Below are 19,907 nucleotides of genomic sequence, written 5' to 3' on the forward strand. Positions count from 1 at the left end.
ATCAAGTAGGATGTTTCCATGCCATCCAACCAATCCATATCTGTACTCCGGCCAGTATGATGCTGATAATACCTACACAAATTGAAATGCACAACGCAACTAGTGCAATAAAAAGCGCATTTCCGTCGTTGCTCTTTCGGTATAACCAACGCTCAAACTTACTTCGAGGTGGTCGACTTTGCATATGGTCATATAACCGCGTGATTCGCTCGCCCCAGTGAAAGTAAACAACCCCATCCAGAGACTCTCCGGGAACAATGAGGCCTTTGTAATCTTGACATCGGCGGTCGAAGCTGTTTCCCCTCTTAGAGACCAACTTTTTCAGGATTCTCGCTGACTTGTGATCCGCAACTGGGAAGAGCACGTATTGCAGCGAGTGCAGAGTCTCAACGAGTAATTGGGTGGGCAGAGTCCCACTGAAGAAGAATCAGCTCAAATGTATCATATTGGCTGAATATCTCAACGTTTACATAGAACTTGAACTCTTACCTCTTGAGACTGTCCTCTACACTTTTCCACAATAGATCGCAGCCCTCCACCTGCTTCGTAAGGTGCGTCTATAGAAATCCTGCATTATGAAAGATAAAAAGAACGTTTCTCTCGTGGTCAAAAAGGAAGTGTCTTGTAATGTCGTCTGTTTCCCTAATCTCGAGTTTGGCCCTTTTCTCAGCTTCCATGCCGTCAGAGACTCTTCCATGTCTCTAGTTATGGGGATTCCTTGATTCTGTGCCATGGTGCGACAGCCAGGGATTGAGCGCTGAAAAAAAGTCGATGAATTCCTCCCCTACACCCCAAGATGTGGGCTTGAAACCTGCCACAGTATAGTTTATCGTATGATGCGTAGGGGCGTAGCAATCAGTCATTATCAAGACTCGAACGGCGAGTCCTAGAATCTTACTGATTTCCGTTTCTTCTTCGGTAGGGCGGCCATGTTTGATACGCTGCTGCAATTCTGCCACTACTTTTCTCCTGCTTGCTCGGGGATCCTGCTTCAGAATTTTAACCGCTTCAAGAAAGTGTTCATGTGTCAAGGTCTCAACTTCAGGACTGATGGCTTTCCCTACGTCGAACTTCTTGCTTGAGACTGCCTCTTCGTAGACTCTGAAGAAAACACAAGTCATCGCGATTTCCGAAAAGCTGAAGGGATATCTCACATTTCTCAATCTGCGTGGGTAATCTCATTTTCCCTCGAGTCGTTCGTGGTTTATGGTCTCAAGAGAAGAGGGGTTGGAAAAGGACGAAGAACACATAATAATCCCCAACGCTGACCGATACCCTGCTCTGTACTTTATGTCCAATAGCATGGTTACCTGTCTGACGGACGGCAGATTCGCCGCTTGTACCCATCGGTGTGGCTGTATGGCTATGCCCGTCGGCATACATAAAGCCCAATCAAGTTCAGTATGCAAGAATGCCTGATGAGTGATATAACGGGTCTAACCACTCAGCCTCTACATGAGGCATACTCATCCTCAAAGCTGCATGAGTTTGCTGCTAGGCGCACCGCCTCAAAACCTCCCAAGAAAAGCCCCCGCTTGAGAGGCACATCGTCGACTTGACGACAGCATTGATTCTTCGACGTATCCTGTCCTCCCAATCTACAGACAATCACTCGATCTTCCAAACTTGATGCATTCAGTCTTACATGTAGTACCGATGGATCCGAATCGCCTTTTCCCTGCAGTAGATCAACTACAGAAGTACGTTTTTCAGTGTCGAATACCACCTCCCTGCCTAACCGTTACAGGAATGCTCGGGCCGAAGATCATTGTCGGCCGCGAAAGCCTCCAAACTTCACCTTGAAGCCGAATCACGATTTCAACCAGCGTTCTCAATCTTCCCCGATCGACAGCCATGTTCCTCTGGAAATTCCCAACGCCGCTAGTGCCAGGTCTGTCACCCTCTCGATGGGGAAGTCACCGGAGGCAGCATTCACAACATCAGATCAAGCGAAACGTCCAGTTTCTCCCAATACAACAATCTGCGCTACCTTCCCAGTTCAGATTGTCGACGCCCCAGTAGTATTACTAGCTGCAACATCAACGAGCCAAGTTCCCGAGCATGGTATTTCGCGAAGTCTACCTGGTAATTAACACAAAGTGGAAGATTTGGCCCATCAAGGAGTTTCCGAGGAATGACAGCAAGGAATACTCAGTTGCTGTGGATCACCTCAAAGGAGCTGTCGATAAGCACGAAAGGCTTCAAGAGGTTGCTGACAAGATCAATTATCAACCGGCTATGGTAGGGACCACTCATAAAAAGGCCCAAGCATCAATCATTGTTCTTTGTCGTTAAGAACACTCGGACAACCTTAAGTCTCTCTTCAACAACAAGTTTCTCAGTCGAATCAAATGCAAGAGTCGGTACTATAAATTGGGTTGGTTGTCGACTTCTAGTATGCTCAGCTCCAACGACGAAGAAGAGGCTATGCTGTGGTTATACATCTGGCCGTGCAGCACGGATCCAACAATTCGCAATTCAGGCTTCGAAGTTGAACCCGTCAATATCACGCTGCCATCCTCCGGAACAGTCTGTGGTGCTTTAGTAGAGTACTGCAATCGTAAAGCGACCATCGGCCTAGTTCTCGAGGTTGACGGTACCACCCGTCTTCTTACGGTTGAGCACCTTTTCAACACCGAAAGCTTGGTCACAAAGAGCCTACAGTGAGTGGGATAGTGCCACATTAACTTAAGGACAATATCGACTGACTGATAATACTTTCTAGAGAGCAGACTCTGCAAAATGCTACCGAGTGGGCATTTGACAGCGATGAGTCGGAAGGGAGCGGCTGGGGTTCAGAAAACCCCGACATCTCCGAAGACAGCGAATCTGAGGAAAGTTTGGGTACAATCTTCAAAGACAACTTCAACGCCACCAAAGGATTGGTGGAGCCCCAAATTTTAAGATCTGAAGAATCGCCCACTCATCTAGCCACAGGACATCAACTCACAGCCGGAGGCCTGGAAGACGCCGACTCCACGATACTCCAAGCTCGAATTATTCCCAACATAACCCCAATTGATGATTCAAGTCCATTCCTTGACTGGGCATTACTCAGTACGACAGATGTGTCACCACCGGGAACTGATCTGAATAACTACATCTCCATTGATGGAGACAGCGGGATATTGCTCCAGGACATTGCAGATGTCCCTTCATCGCACGTTACTCCAGTATATATGATATCCGGAGTTAAAGGGGTCAGAAAAGCACATATGGTTCGAGAAATGAGTTATCTCGGATCCCGTGCCAGACAGGAAATGTGTAAAGTTTGGACATTAATCTTGCCACCAGATCAAGGTAAATGTCTAGTCCTCAGTTTCTTCTTCATTATCCGCATTATTAATGATTATATCCTTAGACATGCTGCCTGGGGAGTGCGGTTCGACTGTTATTGATCAGATGTCGTTCAGAATATTTGGGCAGGTGGTTGGCTCGAACCACCTAGGCCATGCCTATGTTGTCCCTTTGAGGAGCACAATTGAGCAGATCGAGATTGCCTTTGGCGCTGGAAACATACGGATTTTTCAGAATTCATACACTTCATCGCAAACTCACATTGCAGATTGTACACTTCAGAGGAGCCAGAGGAGCCCGACAAACATTTCTGCGCATTCAAATAAAGTTGAGGAGGGAGATGACCACACTGAGCTCAGTTCAGACGAGGACGAAGCTTTTGACGATGCAAGCCCTCAGCTGTCTCTAGAGGACAATGCCGACTTCTTTCAACCAGTTAGATACGACACGTCCGAGGCAGATGCTCACGAAGCTCTTGTTCGCCGGGCCCGTTCCCAGCGCGCTCCGACGGCCTCCCATGCACAGGCTGTAAGCTATAATTCAGGGCACAATCCTACGTCCTCCCTACAGACATACCCGCAAGTCAGTGCGAGTACTGTATTGAGCCGCTTCGAGCCGGATACTCACTGGTCTCATGCTCCGCAAATGAGTTCCCAGTCTGCCCCGTTTGGCCCGACAGCCAGCTATGCACAAGCTACCGGTCATTATCGTAATTCAGAAACGATAGCCACCACGCACGATGAGATGAGTACCATACAGGCGGTTCCATCAGTAAGCGCGCATGAGGCATTGACCAGCATCACTGGTCATTTGGTGACTGGAAGCCAGGGGTAAGACAGCTAGAGTCACGATCCCTCTCAAGAGACCAAGCTGACATATTGTAGTCTTGGACCAGGCCTACAATTAATGCAGAGAGTATACTACGCTCGCCAATATTCCGGAGTACCGCTTCTTCATACGAGTCAACTCCAGGGTACCTCTTTTTCGCCGTCAGCGCCATCATATTACGTTCAGCAGGTTGACGCCTCACTGATGCGTTTACCGGCATGGTCAATCTCATCTCGTTTACCGCCCCCGCGTAATCACGCAGCTGTTTTAAGCGGTGTGTCTGACCTTGGCTATGGTCAAGGACCCTCAACGACGCAAGCGTACTCATATTCCTCTCAATTCGAAGACGATTTCGGCACCAACTCGCGTCAGCCTTCAAGGCGAAGCGATTCCCGGAGAGACACCTCATCTCGTAGAAGTCGTCGTCACCGCCAGTGATGAAGTTGCCTGGAATCCCCGACCAAAAGGCCGCTCGACGGTAGACAGTAGACTTTCGGCGGTGAGCAGCAGGAAATCGGATATCAACTCATGTATCTTTCCCATTATCCACGGTCGGTCGTAGCCTAGGCAGATTGCTTTGCAAATGGGTCACACGCCATACGCATCTCATTTCAACGAACCATGACTGTTTCGCAATGATTGTATTCTGCGATGTCGGGGTTACGCGATTTGGAAAGCTTGGTACATGTGTCTTTCGCCAGTAAGAGCACACATCAACATGGTTACGAAGTACCTAGTAGGTAGACCTTAGCGAATAAAATAACACTGAAAGTCAAAGTGAGTGTGGAAAAGGGTCAAGCTTATAAGACTACAGATACATAAGAAGGGCCGAGTGGAAAAGGCGTGTGGTAGACAACGTCGTCGGTGCTGATGCTAAGCAAGCTTCGCGCCAAATTTAGGTATGGCATGTACATGAAGAGACCATTGAGTTGGACATTCAGTCCTAGTGTTCTGCATTTGGCCTACTATTCTTCCCCTAATGCGGAGGTAGGTCGAGGTGCCGTTTAAATGACCCATGCCGCCTTCTGCATTGTGTAAGATGCAAGGGCACATTCAATGATGAGGTTATGACACGTCACTATTGCTGCCAGAAGCCACTTACCTAATATGGCATAAACAGACCTTTCTTTGGGGGATGTATCGAGCGGCTCAGGCGACTACTTATCAAGTGGGGTTGGCAAAGCTTCTCGTGCAAAGCGAAGTTTCCGCCGACCAACTTCAAGCTTATGTTCGTTATAATCAGATATCGTGCTGAGCTAATTTCTTTGGCAGCAAAGAATTTGACCCATCTGTGCACATGTTCACCTAGTTTACTGCCCAAGGACTTTAGCGAGGAGGCAACGGTGGCCTACCCTCTACCCTTCTGGTCCGCAAGAGCCCATAGGACCTATGGGATCGCTCGAGCGGTACTTTAAGGGGCTAATCACCGACTTTCAAGGCTTCCAGGCCTTCCTACGCGTAACAGACTTCTTCCAGAAGATCTGCCCGCGGTATTAGGGACAAGGCTATGGCCTAGGTCTCTATTAAAGAAGCATCCCTATTAAGGGATAAAATGTATATAACGGAACTAGGGAACCAGCGGGAACTAGGGACGGATAGAACGCAGAGTAGCCCAAGGGTAAGACTTGGAGGACGTCATGAGGAGATATGTACGTTAGAGTAGATAGTCCGAGCCTGCGGCTCTCCGCGCCACATACCCCCCGGGAGGTCTGCCGCAAGGGCGGCTGCGCCCTTGCCGCCATGGCGTTAAATAACACACACACACACACACACACACACTGTGCACATGTTCATGCACGTGCGAATAACGACATGTGGCTCCGCGTGTGACATGACACCAGTGATTGCGAGTTTGTCGGCCAAGGTAGTTTCTGCAGCTGACGAGGAAAAAGCAATATGCGGAGTGGGGGCTGCGCAACATTCCCATTCGGCTTCTCCAACCAGCCTCACACGATTGATAGCCAGGGGCAGATTGTGGATGATGCGGAGAGCGCTGGCAGCCACTCGTGTTCCGTGTCCGTAGGTAAACACGGTCGGTGACTCGGTGGCCCTTCCCATTCATTGTGTGAATCTTGTGCAATCTGACGACGTAAGATCTCGTATAGAAATCTAGCACACGTAGCTAGAGCTGCGCACACAGCCGACCGCCAATGCCCAAGGCCGACTCAGTGAGACAGTGGGAGTGTATGCCGATTTCCAAGAAGGGGGGGCTGCATACCTACTCCACGTCAGGTGTCAGCAATGAATGCGCAGGTAGGCAGGCTCTCTTCATTTCTCCCTAGGGAGCCGGAGTGCATACTTACCCCTCCCAGTCGGCTTATCAGAAAGCTCTGCAGAGGCTGGGGGAAAACGCACATGTTTCCAGCGCAGCAGCTGTATGCCTTGAGAAGCGATATTTGAACTCTCACAGTCTCACCAATCGTTGTCTAACGGTGCATTATTGATGAGATAGAAAGACCCGCTGGTTATGAAGAACGGTCGAGCTCGGGGGCATGTCTCTGCAGGTTGGCGAGCTGCCGGGCTGTTGCGAGCGTATTCGCTGCGTGTTCCAGATCGGGACGCACCCCAACTCGTTGGAATTCCACCAGACCGCGACCCCGCCTTGCGAGCTTCCGTAACATGACGGTGTTCTCGACAAATGTTGAACATAAAGGAGCACTTATGCCACTGCCCCCTTTCTTCAGACCTTCTTCGCCATTTTGACACCCTGACATTTGCAATGCGGCTTGACATCGTCAACTTTCGGCTCTGCCACAGGCCCCAAGGGTGGCTTGTTCATCCGGGCTGATGCTTGGGCTGACTGACAATGGACTAGCCCCCAATGTGCCCGTCTGGTCTCTCCCAGGGTGAGCCGCCTAGGACATTGTGAAGTGGCAGTGTTAGCTTGCGGTCGTTCATCAGCATCGGTGCCAAAAGTCTTGACCGAAGCAGCAAAGCTTTCACCGCAACAACTTTGGGCAGACACACACAGCCTTTGCTCCGCCCCTCACCATGGCATGACCCCTTCTCGTTTCCTGTTCTTTTCCTCTCTGTCAAGAGCTTCGAGTGCCCTTTGACGAACGCTTGTTGCCTAAAGGCTAACATCGACTCATCCAGCTCCGACAGCACTGTAGCGGCACGACCCGCAAGGCGGACGCTCTGCGAACCAAAGGCGAACCACGCCCGTCCCCACTCTGACGACGAGCTCTCGCTTCTTTCCCTCATGTCCCTACTATCCGTTACCTAGTGGTCTGTCATCCTTCATCGAACCTTGGACCAGTCAGCAGTGGTATCAACAAACCGGATTTCGTTGGTGAAACGCTGCCCACCAGGGGGCGAAGAGTTCGTAGTCGTCGCCTACAAAGAGCGTCGACAGGGGCTGCACGGGTCCTAAGACTGCGTGTGGTACGTCCAGTCCTGCGAGGCGTCTTAGCGGAACTTCGGAAGTGGATTAACATCTACCTACCTCAAGCTCCGCCGGCCACTAGTGCGCACCTTACTTGGAGATGCCACTGAATCGTTGCTATTGTTGCCTGGGGCGTCAAGAGTCACACCTCAGTCAAGTGGCAATCTTTATAAAGACGACAGGTCTTCCTTCGGACTGGCCTTCAGATGAGGTTCGGAAGACAACCACCAAACAGTACAACAACCAAGCAACCTTTATCGATACTTTCCCAAATCAACCCAACGAATCGAAAGGCATCCAACCATCATCAAAATGACCAACCATAGATCTTCAGAGTCTAGTCGGAAGTCATCGAGAAAGACCACGACGTCCTCAGCTTCATCGCCGTATGGCCCGGGCCAACCCTTCGTGACCACTCAGTACAACGGGTGGCCAGCAACCGCACCGGTATATGGACAAGCCGTAAACGGGCAACAGTACATCTATTCGGCCCCGTCGTCAACGTCTACGCCGCAGCACCCCTACACCGACAGCACGAGTCAGCCCTCATGGGACAGTTCATCGGGGAGTCAGGGGTACGTGATACCATCGACTACTTATCTTATTGGGTTCTCCTAACAAAGAAATAGTGGAATGCAGTACAGCGATCCCACCAGGGACGCAGATGTGGCCTCTAGTCGGCGCGAATGTGCTGAACACGCTCGGAAGCTTCAGGGCACCACTCAAACCCCTTCTGCTTATCGACTCAACCACCAACAGCAGTTAACCAACTTCGATCAGACGTTCGGAAGTCAACCATCGACGACGACCCAGCCGTTTCAATCGAGATCTCCATACGCCCAAAACCTCGAAATCGACTCCACTACAAGCCAGAGCTCAAGCAGAAGGGACGACAGGCGCGGTGGTTCGTCCTCCTCCGGAAGCAAGCATCATTCTTCTTCGTCTCGTCGTCATAAATAGGGCGGACTGTTTACCACATTTGTCCAGGTACGCATCATCATTTGACACTTGTCGATCTCTCTTCTGACTTTTCGTGTATCAGTTGTGCCCAAGATCAACTACACTAGTAGCTGATGATACAGAGTACTAAGTAGTCTCTGTTGAAGACGTCGATTATGTGCTGGTAATGATTATAGACCGTTTCCTTTGCCATACTAGACCATCATTCCCTTCTAGAACAGAGAATGGTCTGCAAAGGCCACTGAAAAGCATAGCAGAAAAGAAAAGAGAAAAAAAACGTACGGCGCAAGTTGCATGCATTTCTGGTTGGCATCATGGCATCTGAAGTCAAGGAGTAAGGAAGAGGAGTAACAGAAGGAAATGTTTTATTAGGTTTGACTTACATCGATATTCGGGTTTTCAGGCTGCGTCCTTGCTCTGCTATTCGTCGACATCGTTTGTTTTTGTCTTGGATTGATTTAATAGACTTGTAGGATATACCACATACTTTACTTGGTTGCGAAGCCTCTAGGATCTTGGTCCATGTGTGAGGTGAGTCGGGTCTTTATACTCTCATTACTCTATGACATGTAGTCGAAAGAATGACTCAAACGACGGAGTCCCCTGCGGCTCTCTGCCATGTCATGTGTTGGAGCCTAATAACGTGCCGTGTTGCTGTTGTGACGCGCAGCTCTGGATATCCACTGGTTGCAAGTGAAGCTTGTCCTGAGGTTAGGTTTCGCTGGTCGAGCTCTCTGATCGAATCACAATCTGATGGAGCCTAGGCAGACAGCCAGGGACTCGTGGCTTATAAAGGTAGTTGTCTGCCCTCTTCCACATCATCCGGGTTTTCGCCTCTCTATCTCTTGAGAATTTATCGCCTTCGCTCCTCGATTCGACGACTCGAACGGCCGATGTCGTCCTCGGCACGACTCAGCGGCGGCATGATGAGGCTGTGGCGTGGCGGCAGACGACTCCAGAGCCGAGACCTTCACTGCAGTCTCAGCTGCGCCATTCACCGGCGCTGCCGTAGTCGTCGAACCATGAATTGCAGTGCAGTCGCGGCGGTGATTGGTCCCTTTGTCATCGAATGACCCCTGTCTCTGCAGCAAGATCTCCGTTTGTGTACCTGCAAAGCAATGCTGTGCTGAAAAAAGTCGCCTCACGGAGATGGCAACGCGCGCGATATCGCTAGCATTCGTAATCGAAGATCGCGACATCGACAATCCTCTCGCTGGAGGCCTCGAGATGAAATGGAGGAGGTGAGGTTGAATTGATCTCCGGCAAGGTCAAAGCGGCGCCGATTCAGGCGGGTCTGGCCGAAACTTAGAGTTCCCGTCCGAGTCTCCTGTTTGCGGCAGGTGTCATTCACCCGACAAGGAGCAAGGAGCCAACGCTAAGTGCGGAAAACAATACACCAAACCATCGGATCATAATATATCAGTGAAAGACAAACGATGATTTGCATGGTATTGTGATAGAAATCTGGGAAGTCGGTTTGCTTTTGTACCTGGCCATTTGAGGTGCGTAAGAAAACACGCAAGTGTTGCCTCACTTTTACATGGTGAGCATGCCACTCCTTGGAGGCGCAGTCTACCAGAATTAGCGGACGAATGCGAAATGATTCCTTTTCCAACACTTCATTCACGGAGGATTTGAGTCACCCGGGACCAATTGAGCGGATCCCTAATTACTTACCTTAGCTATCCGCAAAGGTACGGGAACTTTGGTTGTAATTAGCCGCTCGAGTCCTAGGGCGCAGAGGCCATGTGAGGGGACCCGACTAACGTTAGAACTTGGCGATGGCTGCCGTTCGGCGTGTGAGTCAAATGGCGCCCAAACTCAAAGCTGACAAGATGTTTATCAATGTGCCTTATTTATCCGGGTTCTCGACATCTTTCTCCTAAAGGCCGTCGGAAGCATTCATTTTTGTCATTCAGCGCAGCCGATTCTTACCAGCGCCAGCGACCTCCCCATAATCTAACTAAGACGGACGCTCCGATAGATCGGACTTGCACCCAATCACTAGTAGCGCTTACACCCGCGAACAAGATTCAAGTAACACCATATACGACATACTTAATCAATCCAAATCAGGAGAAATCATGTCCCGCAAGCTCATCGAAATCGACGGGCGGACCGGAGAAGGAGGTGGACAATTGGTCCGCGTCGCCATAGCCCTCGTAGCAGTAACAAACCAACCAGTACGCATCACCAATGTGCGCGGCAACCGTCCTTCGAGTGGCGGAGGAAGAGGCCGTAGCAGCAAAACAGGCGAAGGCAGCAAAAAAGGAGGCGGTGAGCAACCACGCGTTCATTTATACACAGCCCATCTCTCAACCAACATGGTAAACTAACATCAACGAAAAACAGGTCTCAAAGCCCAGCATGTCACCGCAGTCCGCTGGCTAGCAGAAGCAACAGACGCAGAAGTAGAAGGCCTCTCCGTAGGCAGCAGCACCCTAACCTTCATCCCTCGCCTGCCGCCCTCCGCCGCTCTAGACAAAGACAAGTACAAGTCCCGCAAGATCAAGATCGTAGCGGACACGAGCGCGGCGAGCACGCTCCTGATTCTCCAGGCCGTCCTCCACTTTCTTCTCTTCGTGGGCGGAGACGCAGACGCTGGGCTCACCGGCGATACTTCATCGACGCCGAAGCCCAAACCCATAGAGCTAGAAATCCAGGGCGGGACGAATGTAGACTTCTCGCTCTCGTACGAGTACCTAGACCAAGTCCTCATCCCGCGCCTAGAATCTTCCTTCGAGGGCGTACGCGTCGGCCGGAAACTGGTGAAGCGCGGATGGAGTAGAGGTCCGCAGGGCAAAGGTTCCATCGTGCTCACGATTCATCCCCTCAAGCCAGGCTAGCCGCTACGTCAGATCTCGCCCCCAAAGAACCCATACGAAGGCACACCCACCGACCTTCGCGACGTGGTGCACTGCATAGACGTCACAATGATCGCCCCTTCAGACGCAGGGGCTCTCTTGCAAGAGACGCTGGCAAAGGACATCGCCCTCGCCTTCCCCGACGCCGAAATCAACTTCAAGCCCTTTGAGGACTCTTGCAACGAGAAGCGGACATACGCCCTTCTCGTAGCCCGCGACGCCTCCAGGACGTTAAGTTGGGGCAGGGGCGGTTACGTGTCTGGGCCATCGTACAAGCACGCCTGTCATGGGAAGCATAGGTCGGCTGACATCTCGTATGTCGTGGGGGAAATCAGCCGCAGTGTTGTCTCGAAACTCGTCGATGAGCTTTCGGTATCAGGCTCAACGGTAGACAAGGTCCTGCAGGATCAGCTCGTCATCTTCCAGACTTTGGCGGAGGGGACGACGTCGTTCCCGCGTGCTGCTGCGCCGAAAGTTGGCAGTGGTGATGACGTGGACGTTGCGAGTCAAGACATGGCGCAGTTGGATCTAGAGGAGAGGATGAGGAAGGACAAGACGGATAAGCCATTCGGATACGGCAGCTTGCATGCTCAGACGGCGAGATGGGTGGCATCGGAGATTTTGCCCTCGGTGGAATGGTATAACAAGGGGACGATTTGCAAAGGTGTTGGAACGAGCTTCAGCTAAGAAAACTAGATATCGAATAACGCAACCTGGAACCTAAGTAGAAAGGTTCGAACACGCAAAATCAGTCTGCCTCCAACTCCGTGCCAACGACAAGCGCCATATAACAGATGCCCCCAAACAAACTTTGATTTTCCAGCCCTCACTCTGCCTTGCCAGCGGGAGCAATCGTCCACTGTCCCTCCTTCAGACTGGCAGGGCCACACTTCCACGAACACCCTCTCCTCAAGAACGGGACAGCCCCCTCGTTCTCCTCATCCAGATCCGTCCATGGACGAGCCTTGACGACGTGGCCATCTTGGCTTTGCCTGCTCTCAACGAGGCAAATCTGCCACCATTCCAGCCACTGTGTTGTGGGTGCCACGAAGGGCTTCTTGCACGCAGAACAGGTAAGCCCGCCGACCTCCCGCTGGTCGGCAGCACGCTCAAGGAGGGCTTGCAAGTGAGGCAGCGAATCAGGGATGTAGTCGGGCAGGTCACCGAGGTCAGAGCTTTTGTAAGCGCTGCGCAACGCCAGTTCTATCAAACTGGGAACGCGGCTACCCTTTGGACTCGACAAGCTTCTTCCAGCGGACTTGGAGTGGTAGGGTGCCGATGACGGTGGGGAGATGAGTGATGTGCTGTCTCGGGCGTCCTCCAGTCGCTCCGTCTGCACAATAACTCCCTCAGGATCAAGGCGGAAGTCAGAGTGCGAGAAGCCCGAACTATCGAGGTAATGGACCGGGGACCGCACAAAGAACCTGCCCGCGACACCGTCAAACCCAGGTTTCCATGCCTCGGCTAGTTCCGAGCCTCCCGAAGCGTCGCTCTCAACACTTTCCAAGTTAGCCAGGGCAGGTCGCTCAGCCGCCTGGAAAAAGTGATTGCCCTGCAGAAGCAACTCTTCCAAGGCGGAGGGAGCTGCCATTAGATCCAGAAGCTCAGCTGGGAGGTATCTAAGCAGGTTTTGGGCGAGGTTCAGGGTGCGAAGACCTCGCACCTTGCCAATCGCAGGAGGCAGCTCTCGTAGTCGGCACCCACGCAGGGAAAGTACTGTCAGGTGCTCCAAATCAAATATCGCCCCTGGCAGCCGCTGCAGAGGGTTGCGGTACAGATACAGCTGCAAAGCAGGATCCTTCTGCTCGAATGGCACGCCTTCAGCTACGACCGGAATGCAGGAGAATTCGGACAAAGGTCGAATGGTAGCATTAGTGAGAGTCTTGAGACCCATCATGCTGTTTCTAGTTAGATCTAGTTGGGTCTCTGCAATGGATCGCACACTCACGATAGATCAATGTACTCGGTTCCAGAGTCCAGACATTGCTGCACCCTCTCCCGCGCTTCCAGCTCCTCGGTCGAGATGACATTGCGCCGCCGAGCCATTACCCGGTTGAGCTGGGGTAGCTTCGACTGCGTCGGCAGGTCGGGCATCATCACGCTCTCGTCGCCATCCGTGCTGTCGCTGCCCATCCAGACACCACTGTCCAGGTCACGCTTCAAGGTTCGCTTGCCCCTCAGCGCTGGCCGCGGCTCTCCGGTTGCAGAATCGGAAGATGCAGGCTGCTGGTGGAACCAAGAGCCGACATACTTCTTCTTCTTTCGCCGTCCCTCGACATAGTTGTCCAGACCTGGGTCGTCATCGCTGGAAAAGACGGCAGGGTCACTGGAGTTGGACCATGATGGAGGCGCGACAGAATGGCTTTCAAAGTTGTACCTCCGCTTTCTCGGATTGTTGCTAAAACTCTGGGTCTGGGCGTTCCATGAGATAGACGGCAACAGGCTGGGAAGACTGGGTTCGTCGGCCATGGCGAAAGATTGAAAAAGAGATGTAAGAGAGACGAGTCTGCAATGTGTGCGAGGTTGCCGGCACCAAGAGATTGGGAAGCTCCCGTCCGAGGCCCGCCACCACGACCCTCGCCCGCGAGTGGGACAGCGCGTCGTGACGCAAGTGGGGGGCTCAAACGCGTTCGGCCAGGATCAAGTCCCACAGGGGTATTCCGCTCACACGATCTCCGAAGATAGCTCCGAATACCCTTGTACTGAGTTCTGAGTGTTCTCAAAGTTCAAGCTGAAAAGACCTCGGAATTACCAACTTGTTCTGTCTTTTGAGAAGCCATGAAAGGGCATTGTTTACGTCTTGACGCGACCAACTTCTGCACAGTGGCTCCCGCATTATAAAGCTTCTATCCCAAACAGGCCTAGCCTGCTTTTCCCCGGGAGTCAGGAACACCCTGGACTCCACCCATGCACAGGCCAATCGATAGCCGTTATCTTCAGCCTTCAGGGTCTCCGCAGCGGTAACACGCGGGGCATCAGATGCACGAAATCCAGGAACCAAGATTATCTACCTTAGGTAGCCCCTCGTCATGTGGTGACACTTCAGCACTAGCTGCCCAAGACACTCTCCTTCAACCCGCATTACATCTCACTTTCGCCTGGAGGTCTGGAGTAATATGTTGATCAAACGTTGGTTCTTGTGCAATGTCAGTTTCACACAGACGTGTGGCCTGAGCCTGTCTATTGAGGCAAGTCTTGAATGGCCGAGCTTCGTTTTGCAGGGCAGGATACCTCAGTGCACAAGGAAGTTGCATCTGAGGCCTGCAAGTGCCATGACTTCGTGATGATAGCGACGCAGAACTCATAATGAGTCACGCTGCGCAGGCTGTAAATCCTACGGATGATCAAGGTATCAACACCTTCCCATTCAAGCCATCCGTGCCACTTTCGCACATGACGGCGCACTCGCGCTGATAATTCGAGGACATTTCTCAGTCCCAGTCATCATCGTCGCTGTCGTGTCCTTTGGTCTTTGACACGTTTCCTTGCCGGATGCCTTTGCCCATCGCCCTTTCCTCCTCTTCATCGTCTGCTTGCCTCCGGCGCTTGGCCACGCGCATGTCCGTCTCAGGTACAGCGCCTACCTCGACCAGCAGGTTGTCAAGTTGGAGCATGTTCACCTTGACGCCTCCCATCTGCATCAGCGTCACGACCTGCTTGGCAATATCGCCGTTCTTGTAGACTAGGATCGTCGGGCAGTTCCGCTCGGGGTAGTTCTCGATGGCCTTGTCCGCGCGCATTTCGCAGAATTTGACCTCTCCATATTCCTGCGCTACCTGCTTCCACAGCTCCGACAGCACCCGGGACTCGACATTTGTGCCCAGCGATGACGTCAGGTTGACAAAAACCGGGCCATTGTTGGACGCTTCTGTGACCTCGCGCGAGTATTCGGGTTTCGAAATCGGGTAGACGGTGCCGTGGAGAGCCTTCTTGGTAAGCTCGTTGAGCTCCTGCATCCTGCGCTGACGGTATTGCTCCAGGAATGCCTCGTCTTCGTCGTCCTCCAGCTCGTCCAGCTCATCGAGATCTTTGCCCTCCAGTCGGTTCTCATGCGCTAATCTGCGTCCTTCCGCGATGGCCTCTTCGATCATGGGTGTCGGACTGGGAGGCTTCTCTGGGATGACGCCATGTTTCCGGAGAATGTCGTTCCTGGCAGCACGTGTCAGGAGTCGCCGAGTAGCTGTCGCGAGATAACATACCACTCGGTGTCTGCATTGGGGTCATCGATTGGTACTTGTATCCTCTGGTCCATCGGCGCTGCCATTGTGACGGTGTCTTGTGTGCGACAATTGTGGGTGAAATGAGTACGGGAGAGGGGTGAATGTTGATAGCCAAAAGTCCAAGGTAAGTTGGTGGATGCGACTATCAATGATATGGCCAGTGACTTCAGGCTACAGGTTAATGTCGCAGATGCCTAAGTACCCAACTGCCTGGAAAGAATGACATGGAACATGGAAGCGGCTCAAGGTGACCAGCGGCCAGCCCAACACTGGCACCCCGCCCTCACCAAGCTGTTGGCGGATGCGCTTGTATTAGGTAAGACGTCGGGGCAGCGAGTCTAGAGCCAATCACAGGCGGGGCAGGAGTGTAGGCGTCAGGTCCCGTGATCCAGCCCTCCTCGGCACACTGTCCTCCCCTAAATTTTTAATGTGGGTCGCCGGAGAGAGGATTTTTGGCGGACGGGTCCCCTCTCTGGCTCACAATTCCACCACCCCATCATCACCGTTCTTTTGCGAGTGCTACAATCTGCTCTCTCAACACCACCAGATTCCCGTCAAGCCCGACAGCACTCGCATCCGATAACCGATCAATCAATCCTCGATCAGATCAGTCAAGATGGTAAGGCCCTCCTGCTGCTATGGTATTTTATGCCTGGCAACACCTGTGTGATGTTGTCTTCTTCCACGACGAAACGAAATCCGAACAAACCGACCGCATTGGGAACACGCGAGTGGCGGAAAAAAAAAAGCATTGCAAGAGGAGGAAAAGATGGTTACGGCTGGGCTGTGGAGGAAGGACACGACGATTGCGCATGCGATATTTGATGAAGGAACCATCATGCTGATGGCTTCTCCCCCAGGTTCTCGCCGTTGATCTCCTCAACCCCTCCCCGGCCGCCGAGGCCCGCAAGCACAAGCTCAAGGTACGATACACCCACGATGCCTTCACGACATCTATACCTTACCTTTACCCCTCCACACCATGGACATGGTGATGAAGATGATGATGCTCACACATCGGACAGACCCTTGTGCCCGCGCCCCGCTCCTTCTTCATGGACGTCAAGTGCCCCGGTTGCTTCACCATCACCACCGTCTTCTCCCACGCCCAGACCGTCGTCATCTGCCAGGGATGCACCACCGTCCTCTGCCAGCCTACCGGTGGTAAGGCGAGACTCACTGAGGGCTGCTCTTTCCGCAGAAAGTAAACTGTTCGCCTCGACGGTTTTCTTTTAGCCCTTGGGTATTAACGACTTGGACGGTTCATCACTGGTGGGACATCTCGGATCTGCAAAAGCAAGCGACCTGGGCATGGGCGTATAGACAACCCTGGCACGGGCTCTTAGAGTCTGCTGTCTTCGAACAGAACATAATCAGACACCTTTGCGGATAGAAGATGGAGCTTCCAAAAAATCTCTTGACCAAAAAACACAGGGGCGTTTGGGGTCTCCGGATATCCTTTGCATCACCAATCGACGCATCTTTTCCTCAGTTTTCTTCTCTTTCCTCACGCGGCCGACAAACAATCAAAAAAGGCAACCAATCGCTCACCACGCACTCCCTCTTCTCTGTCTCGTTTCGACGCCCGTCTCTTCTGATGCGTTGCGTTTGCTCAGTCAGTACACGACACAATGGGAGTCTTTATGTCGTCTCTCTGCAATGGGGGTGGACAGCTGGAAATGGCTTTCCGCATGAGCGTTTGGGTGGTCCACGGGATGACCTGGACGTGAGGACGTGGAACCGCTGGTTGAGGATCGCTTCATACCCGGAGTGCAGTGAGTTTCGGAGGAATCAGCACTGCTTGCGAAATTCAATGGTTTCCACAAACGCCTCGGCCGGCCTCTGAAAATGTGTTTTCTCGTGATGTGTCTTTGATGTAGTGAAGTGACGTGCTCGCGTGTACCTTGACGGATCTGCGACGACCCCCACCAGGCGCCCACTTATTCTTTATGTTGAAGTTGCTGGCGAAGAAGATGCTCGTGTGACGGTGGGCTCGTGTGTCTCGACCATAAGATTTGTTTCAGCTCACCGGCCTCTCCGTGGTTCCCGAAGAGACTGGACCGTTGGACATATCTTAACTTTGTGCGACACTGCTCTCCGCAACCTAATGACAGTGTAAGTGGCACACCTCACTAAATTGGAGAGCTTGATGCTGTGACTCGGAGTTGTTGTAGTCTAGGGATGCCTTGATAGCTGTCTGTGTGGAACGGAACGTCTGCCCAAAGGAAACACACTGAAACTTTGAGACCACAAAAAGATAGCTAAGAAATGAGCCATGAATAACGCTTTTGCTGTTACACCGCTAGAGCTTCCTTCTCCTCACGGCCTGCATGCTGCCCTGTTTGTGTGTTGCCTCAATTGGACAATGGAGGCGCACATCAAGACCGTTTTCAATGATGATCGCCTATCAAATGCGTCACCTTGCTGCAGTGCCATGTCAATTGACCCCATGATATCCAAAGCCAATGCCAGACACACTGAACCTACGGGCGCTAAAAAAGACGAAGAATAGAATCGAGAAACAATGATCATGAAAAGCATTGTTCGAAAGCTGAATATAACACAAAACACGGCTGAGATACAACTCCGCCTCCTTTGCCCTCTCGGCCGATTCTGAAAAGGCCGTGTCGCCCGTTGTCAAACGGACTCCCGTCCTTTGGAGTATGGGCCATGGCCCGTGGAGCAGCAAACTTGGAAGAAACCAAAGAAGGGGGAATGGAAACGCAGGGGCGCCAATCATCCGCCGGTCAATGTCAGTTTCAGGGCACATGGTCCCCCACCAGCGCAGCTAAAGTGGTTTTAGTGGGTTCCGGCCGCGCGAGTCTCGCGAAAAAACGCGCCCAGACGCGCTTTCTTTCGCCTAATCGCAGCTGCCGCGGATCGTCGGATGTCCCATGCGTTGTCCCTCCGTCTCTCTGGGCTCGCAACCTTGGAAAACCGCCCGACCCAGCAGCGGCCCAGGTCCGTCATATCCCCCACCACCACCACTAAACCTCCCATCATCTTCCCAACCACTTCTATTCTCCCCTCCTCCCCGCTCATCTTTCTTCCACGACATCTCCTTTCGCTTCTGTACGTCATTCCTCGCTTGCGATCGTTTCTACGGTTACCATCTCCTCCGACTTTTTTTTTGGGCGACGAATTGGAAATCTCCACTCTACACTACCGAACTCCCGCATCTCATGATACTTTCACCTGCGCCGACCAAAAAGCAGTCAACGCTTGGACCACAGCCACCAAAACGAACCTCACTTCCTTCAACGTCAACTTCGACCACTCTCAAAAGGCCGACAGTGCGAACGTCACCTAGATCCTCGACCTCCTCAACGACTAAGCAACCATGTCGGTCCCGAGAACGAAACGTCCCTTCGCCGGCGCATCAAGCGACCCCTCCCAGCGCCAAATCACCTCCTTCTTCAGCACCCGCTCCGGCCCGGCTCCTCCCCTAGCCGGTCCCTCTCCCAACGTCCAAGAAACCATCCCCTCGGACGTGCAGTCCAACCTCCTCTCCGTCGGCATGCGCATCCGCAAGTCCGTGCCGGAGGGCTACAAAACGGGCTCCTACAGCAGCTTCAAGCTGTGGACCGACGCTACGGACTGCCGCACCCCCGTCGTCCGGACAACGACCTCCACCAGCAACACCCACCGCAACCGCGGCGCCGCCTCCCAGCGCGAACTCCTGCCCTTCTGCGGCATCAACAAGGTCGGAGGCCTATCCAGCCAGCCGGTCCACTCCAGCAGCGATGAGGACGCGTACGAAGACGACGGCGGCGTGCCTGGGTTGGACGATATGCCGGGCCTGTGCAGCTCCCAAGAGAGCGTCGAAAGCGTCGAGAGCACGGCCAGCGACGGACGGAGCAAGAAGCGCTTCTTTGCTCACGATGAGGAGAGCGACGAGCCGGTACAGATGTGGACGGACCGCGCGGCGTGGTTGGAGGGCGAGGTGAGCCCGCGGAGCCTGGCCCCGTCTGGTTGGGCAAATGCCCGTCCGCTGGCAGTCCCGAGGAAGAGCCGTCACAGTATGAAGATTAGGCTGGGACAGGAGAATGTCGTCCTTGACGATTTCGAGGACGCGGATTTCCTCGTCACGCCTGACACTGATATGAGCGATGCGTAGAGGAGAGCTCCTTCTATGTGGACAACTAGAAGGGAGGGAACTTTGTGCCATGATATTGTTTGAGTACCGAGACGGTACGGAAGGAGTTTAGGTAGCAGAGAATCACGGAGCGTGTTTCTGTTTCACTTGTACTCGGCAAGAGCTGCTTTGAGGACATTTGTTCAGTAGGGTGCGTGGAGGAACCGCGAGAAAGATTATCGTCTCTTGCTCGTTGGCGGTAATGAATAGTCTGGATT

The 19,907-nt window shown here is 52.7% G+C and overlaps 10 protein-coding genes across 10 annotated transcripts; 7 read left to right on the plus strand and 3 right to left on the minus strand.

Moving 5' to 3' along the window:
- Positions 1–439: 439 nt before the first annotated feature.
- On the minus strand, positions 440–1,132 carry BDP81DRAFT_20343 (uncharacterized protein). The gene has a single exon (XM_060582573.1). The coding sequence runs from the start codon at positions 1,119–1,121 to the stop codon at positions 702–704; it is 420 nt and encodes a 139-aa protein (XP_060452411.1). The 5' UTR covers positions 1,122–1,132; the 3' UTR covers positions 440–701.
- Positions 1,133–2,014: 882 nt separating this feature from the next.
- BDP81DRAFT_414700 (uncharacterized protein) lies at positions 2,015–2,792 on the plus strand. The gene is made up of 2 exons (XM_060589391.1): positions 2,015–2,663; positions 2,726–2,792. Exon 1 carries the CDS (start codon positions 2,062–2,064, stop codon positions 2,293–2,295), a length of 234 nt encoding a protein of 77 aa, XP_060452412.1. The 5' UTR covers positions 2,015–2,061; the 3' UTR covers positions 2,296–2,663; positions 2,726–2,792.
- BDP81DRAFT_402200 (uncharacterized protein) lies at positions 2,015–3,012 on the plus strand (the record flags this gene model as incomplete). Its single annotated transcript, XM_060588834.1, has 3 exons — positions 2,015–2,663; positions 2,726–2,885; positions 2,938–3,012. The coding sequence occupies exons 1-3, from the start codon at positions 2,398–2,400 to the stop codon at positions 3,010–3,012; spliced, it is 501 nt and encodes a 166-aa protein (XP_060452413.1). The 5' UTR covers positions 2,015–2,397.
- A 4,346-nt stretch (positions 3,013–7,358) lies between these two features.
- On the plus strand, positions 7,359–8,553 carry BDP81DRAFT_20410 (uncharacterized protein). Its single transcript, XM_060582583.1, has 3 exons — positions 7,359–7,509; positions 7,577–8,085; positions 8,140–8,553. The coding sequence occupies exons 2-3, from the start codon at positions 7,823–7,825 to the stop codon at positions 8,468–8,470; spliced, it is 594 nt and encodes a 197-aa protein (XP_060452414.1). The 5' UTR covers positions 7,359–7,509; positions 7,577–7,822; the 3' UTR covers positions 8,471–8,553.
- A 2,001-nt stretch (positions 8,554–10,554) lies between these two features.
- On the plus strand, positions 10,555–12,021 carry BDP81DRAFT_457001 (RNA 3'-terminal phosphate cyclase; the record flags this gene model as incomplete). The annotated part of the gene is made up of 4 exons (XM_060593234.1): positions 10,555–10,747; positions 10,823–11,052; positions 11,107–11,283; positions 11,317–12,021. 4 exons carry the CDS (start codon positions 10,555–10,557, stop codon positions 12,019–12,021), a joined length of 1,305 nt encoding a protein of 434 aa, XP_060452415.1.
- A 139-nt stretch (positions 12,022–12,160) lies between these two features.
- BDP81DRAFT_306358 (leucine rich repeat family protein) lies at positions 12,161–13,803 on the minus strand (the record flags this gene model as incomplete). The annotated part of the gene is made up of 2 exons (XM_060583267.1): positions 12,161–13,232; positions 13,283–13,803. The coding sequence occupies 2 exons, from the start codon at positions 13,801–13,803 to the stop codon at positions 12,161–12,163; spliced, it is 1,593 nt and encodes a 530-aa protein (XP_060452416.1).
- A 962-nt stretch (positions 13,804–14,765) lies between these two features.
- On the minus strand, positions 14,766–15,598 carry BDP81DRAFT_444894 (phosducin family protein; the record flags this gene model as incomplete). Its single annotated transcript, XM_060591886.1, has 2 exons — positions 14,766–15,483; positions 15,534–15,598. 2 exons carry the CDS (start codon positions 15,596–15,598, stop codon positions 14,766–14,768), a joined length of 783 nt encoding a protein of 260 aa, XP_060452417.1.
- A 594-nt stretch (positions 15,599–16,192) lies between these two features.
- Positions 16,193–16,762, plus strand: BDP81DRAFT_457009 (ribosomal protein S27-domain-containing protein; the record flags this gene model as incomplete). The annotated part of the gene is made up of 3 exons (XM_060593235.1): positions 16,193–16,195; positions 16,415–16,477; positions 16,580–16,762. The coding sequence occupies 3 exons, from the start codon at positions 16,193–16,195 to the stop codon at positions 16,760–16,762; spliced, it is 249 nt and encodes an 82-aa protein (XP_060452418.1).
- A 52-nt stretch (positions 16,763–16,814) lies between these two features.
- On the plus strand, positions 16,815–17,565 carry BDP81DRAFT_20405 (uncharacterized protein). Its single transcript, XM_060582582.1, has one exon. The coding sequence runs from the start codon at positions 16,951–16,953 to the stop codon at positions 17,398–17,400; it is 450 nt and encodes a 149-aa protein (XP_060452419.1). The 5' UTR covers positions 16,815–16,950; the 3' UTR covers positions 17,401–17,565.
- Positions 17,566–18,894: 1,329 nt separating this feature from the next.
- BDP81DRAFT_307119 (ribonucleotide reductase inhibitor) lies at positions 18,895–19,671 on the plus strand (the record flags this gene model as incomplete). The annotated part of the gene is made up of 1 exon (XM_060583336.1): positions 18,895–19,671. One exon carries the CDS (start codon positions 18,895–18,897, stop codon positions 19,669–19,671), a length of 777 nt encoding a protein of 258 aa, XP_060452420.1.
- Between the last annotated feature and the right edge of the window lie 236 nt (positions 19,672–19,907).

The sequence above is a fragment of the Colletotrichum phormii genome (genome assembly GCF_030913505.1).
Source record: "Colletotrichum phormii strain CBS 102054 chromosome Unknown BDP81scaffold_1, whole genome shotgun sequence".
Lineage (NCBI taxonomy): Eukaryota > Fungi > Ascomycota > Sordariomycetes > Glomerellales > Glomerellaceae > Colletotrichum > Colletotrichum phormii.

Excerpts from the sequence above, each read along its gene's own strand:
- BDP81DRAFT_20343 (XM_060582573.1), bottom strand. The coding sequence starts at position 1,121 with ATGACTTGTGTTTTCTTCAGAGTCTACGAAGAGGCAGTCTCAAGCAAG.
- BDP81DRAFT_414700 (XM_060589391.1), top strand. The coding sequence starts at position 2,062 with ATGGTATTTCGCGAAGTCTACCTGGTAATTAACACAAAGTGGAAGATT.
- BDP81DRAFT_20410 (XM_060582583.1), top strand. The coding sequence starts at position 7,823 with ATGACCAACCATAGATCTTCAGAGTCTAGTCGGAAGTCATCGAGAAAG. Across the intron at positions 8,086-8,139 it reads AGTTCATCGGGGAGTCAGGG|TGGAATGCAGTACAGCGATC; the intron begins GTACGTGATACC and ends ACAAAGAAATAG.
- BDP81DRAFT_20405 (XM_060582582.1), top strand. The coding sequence starts at position 16,951 with ATGGAGCTTCCAAAAAATCTCTTGACCAAAAAACACAGGGGCGTTTGG.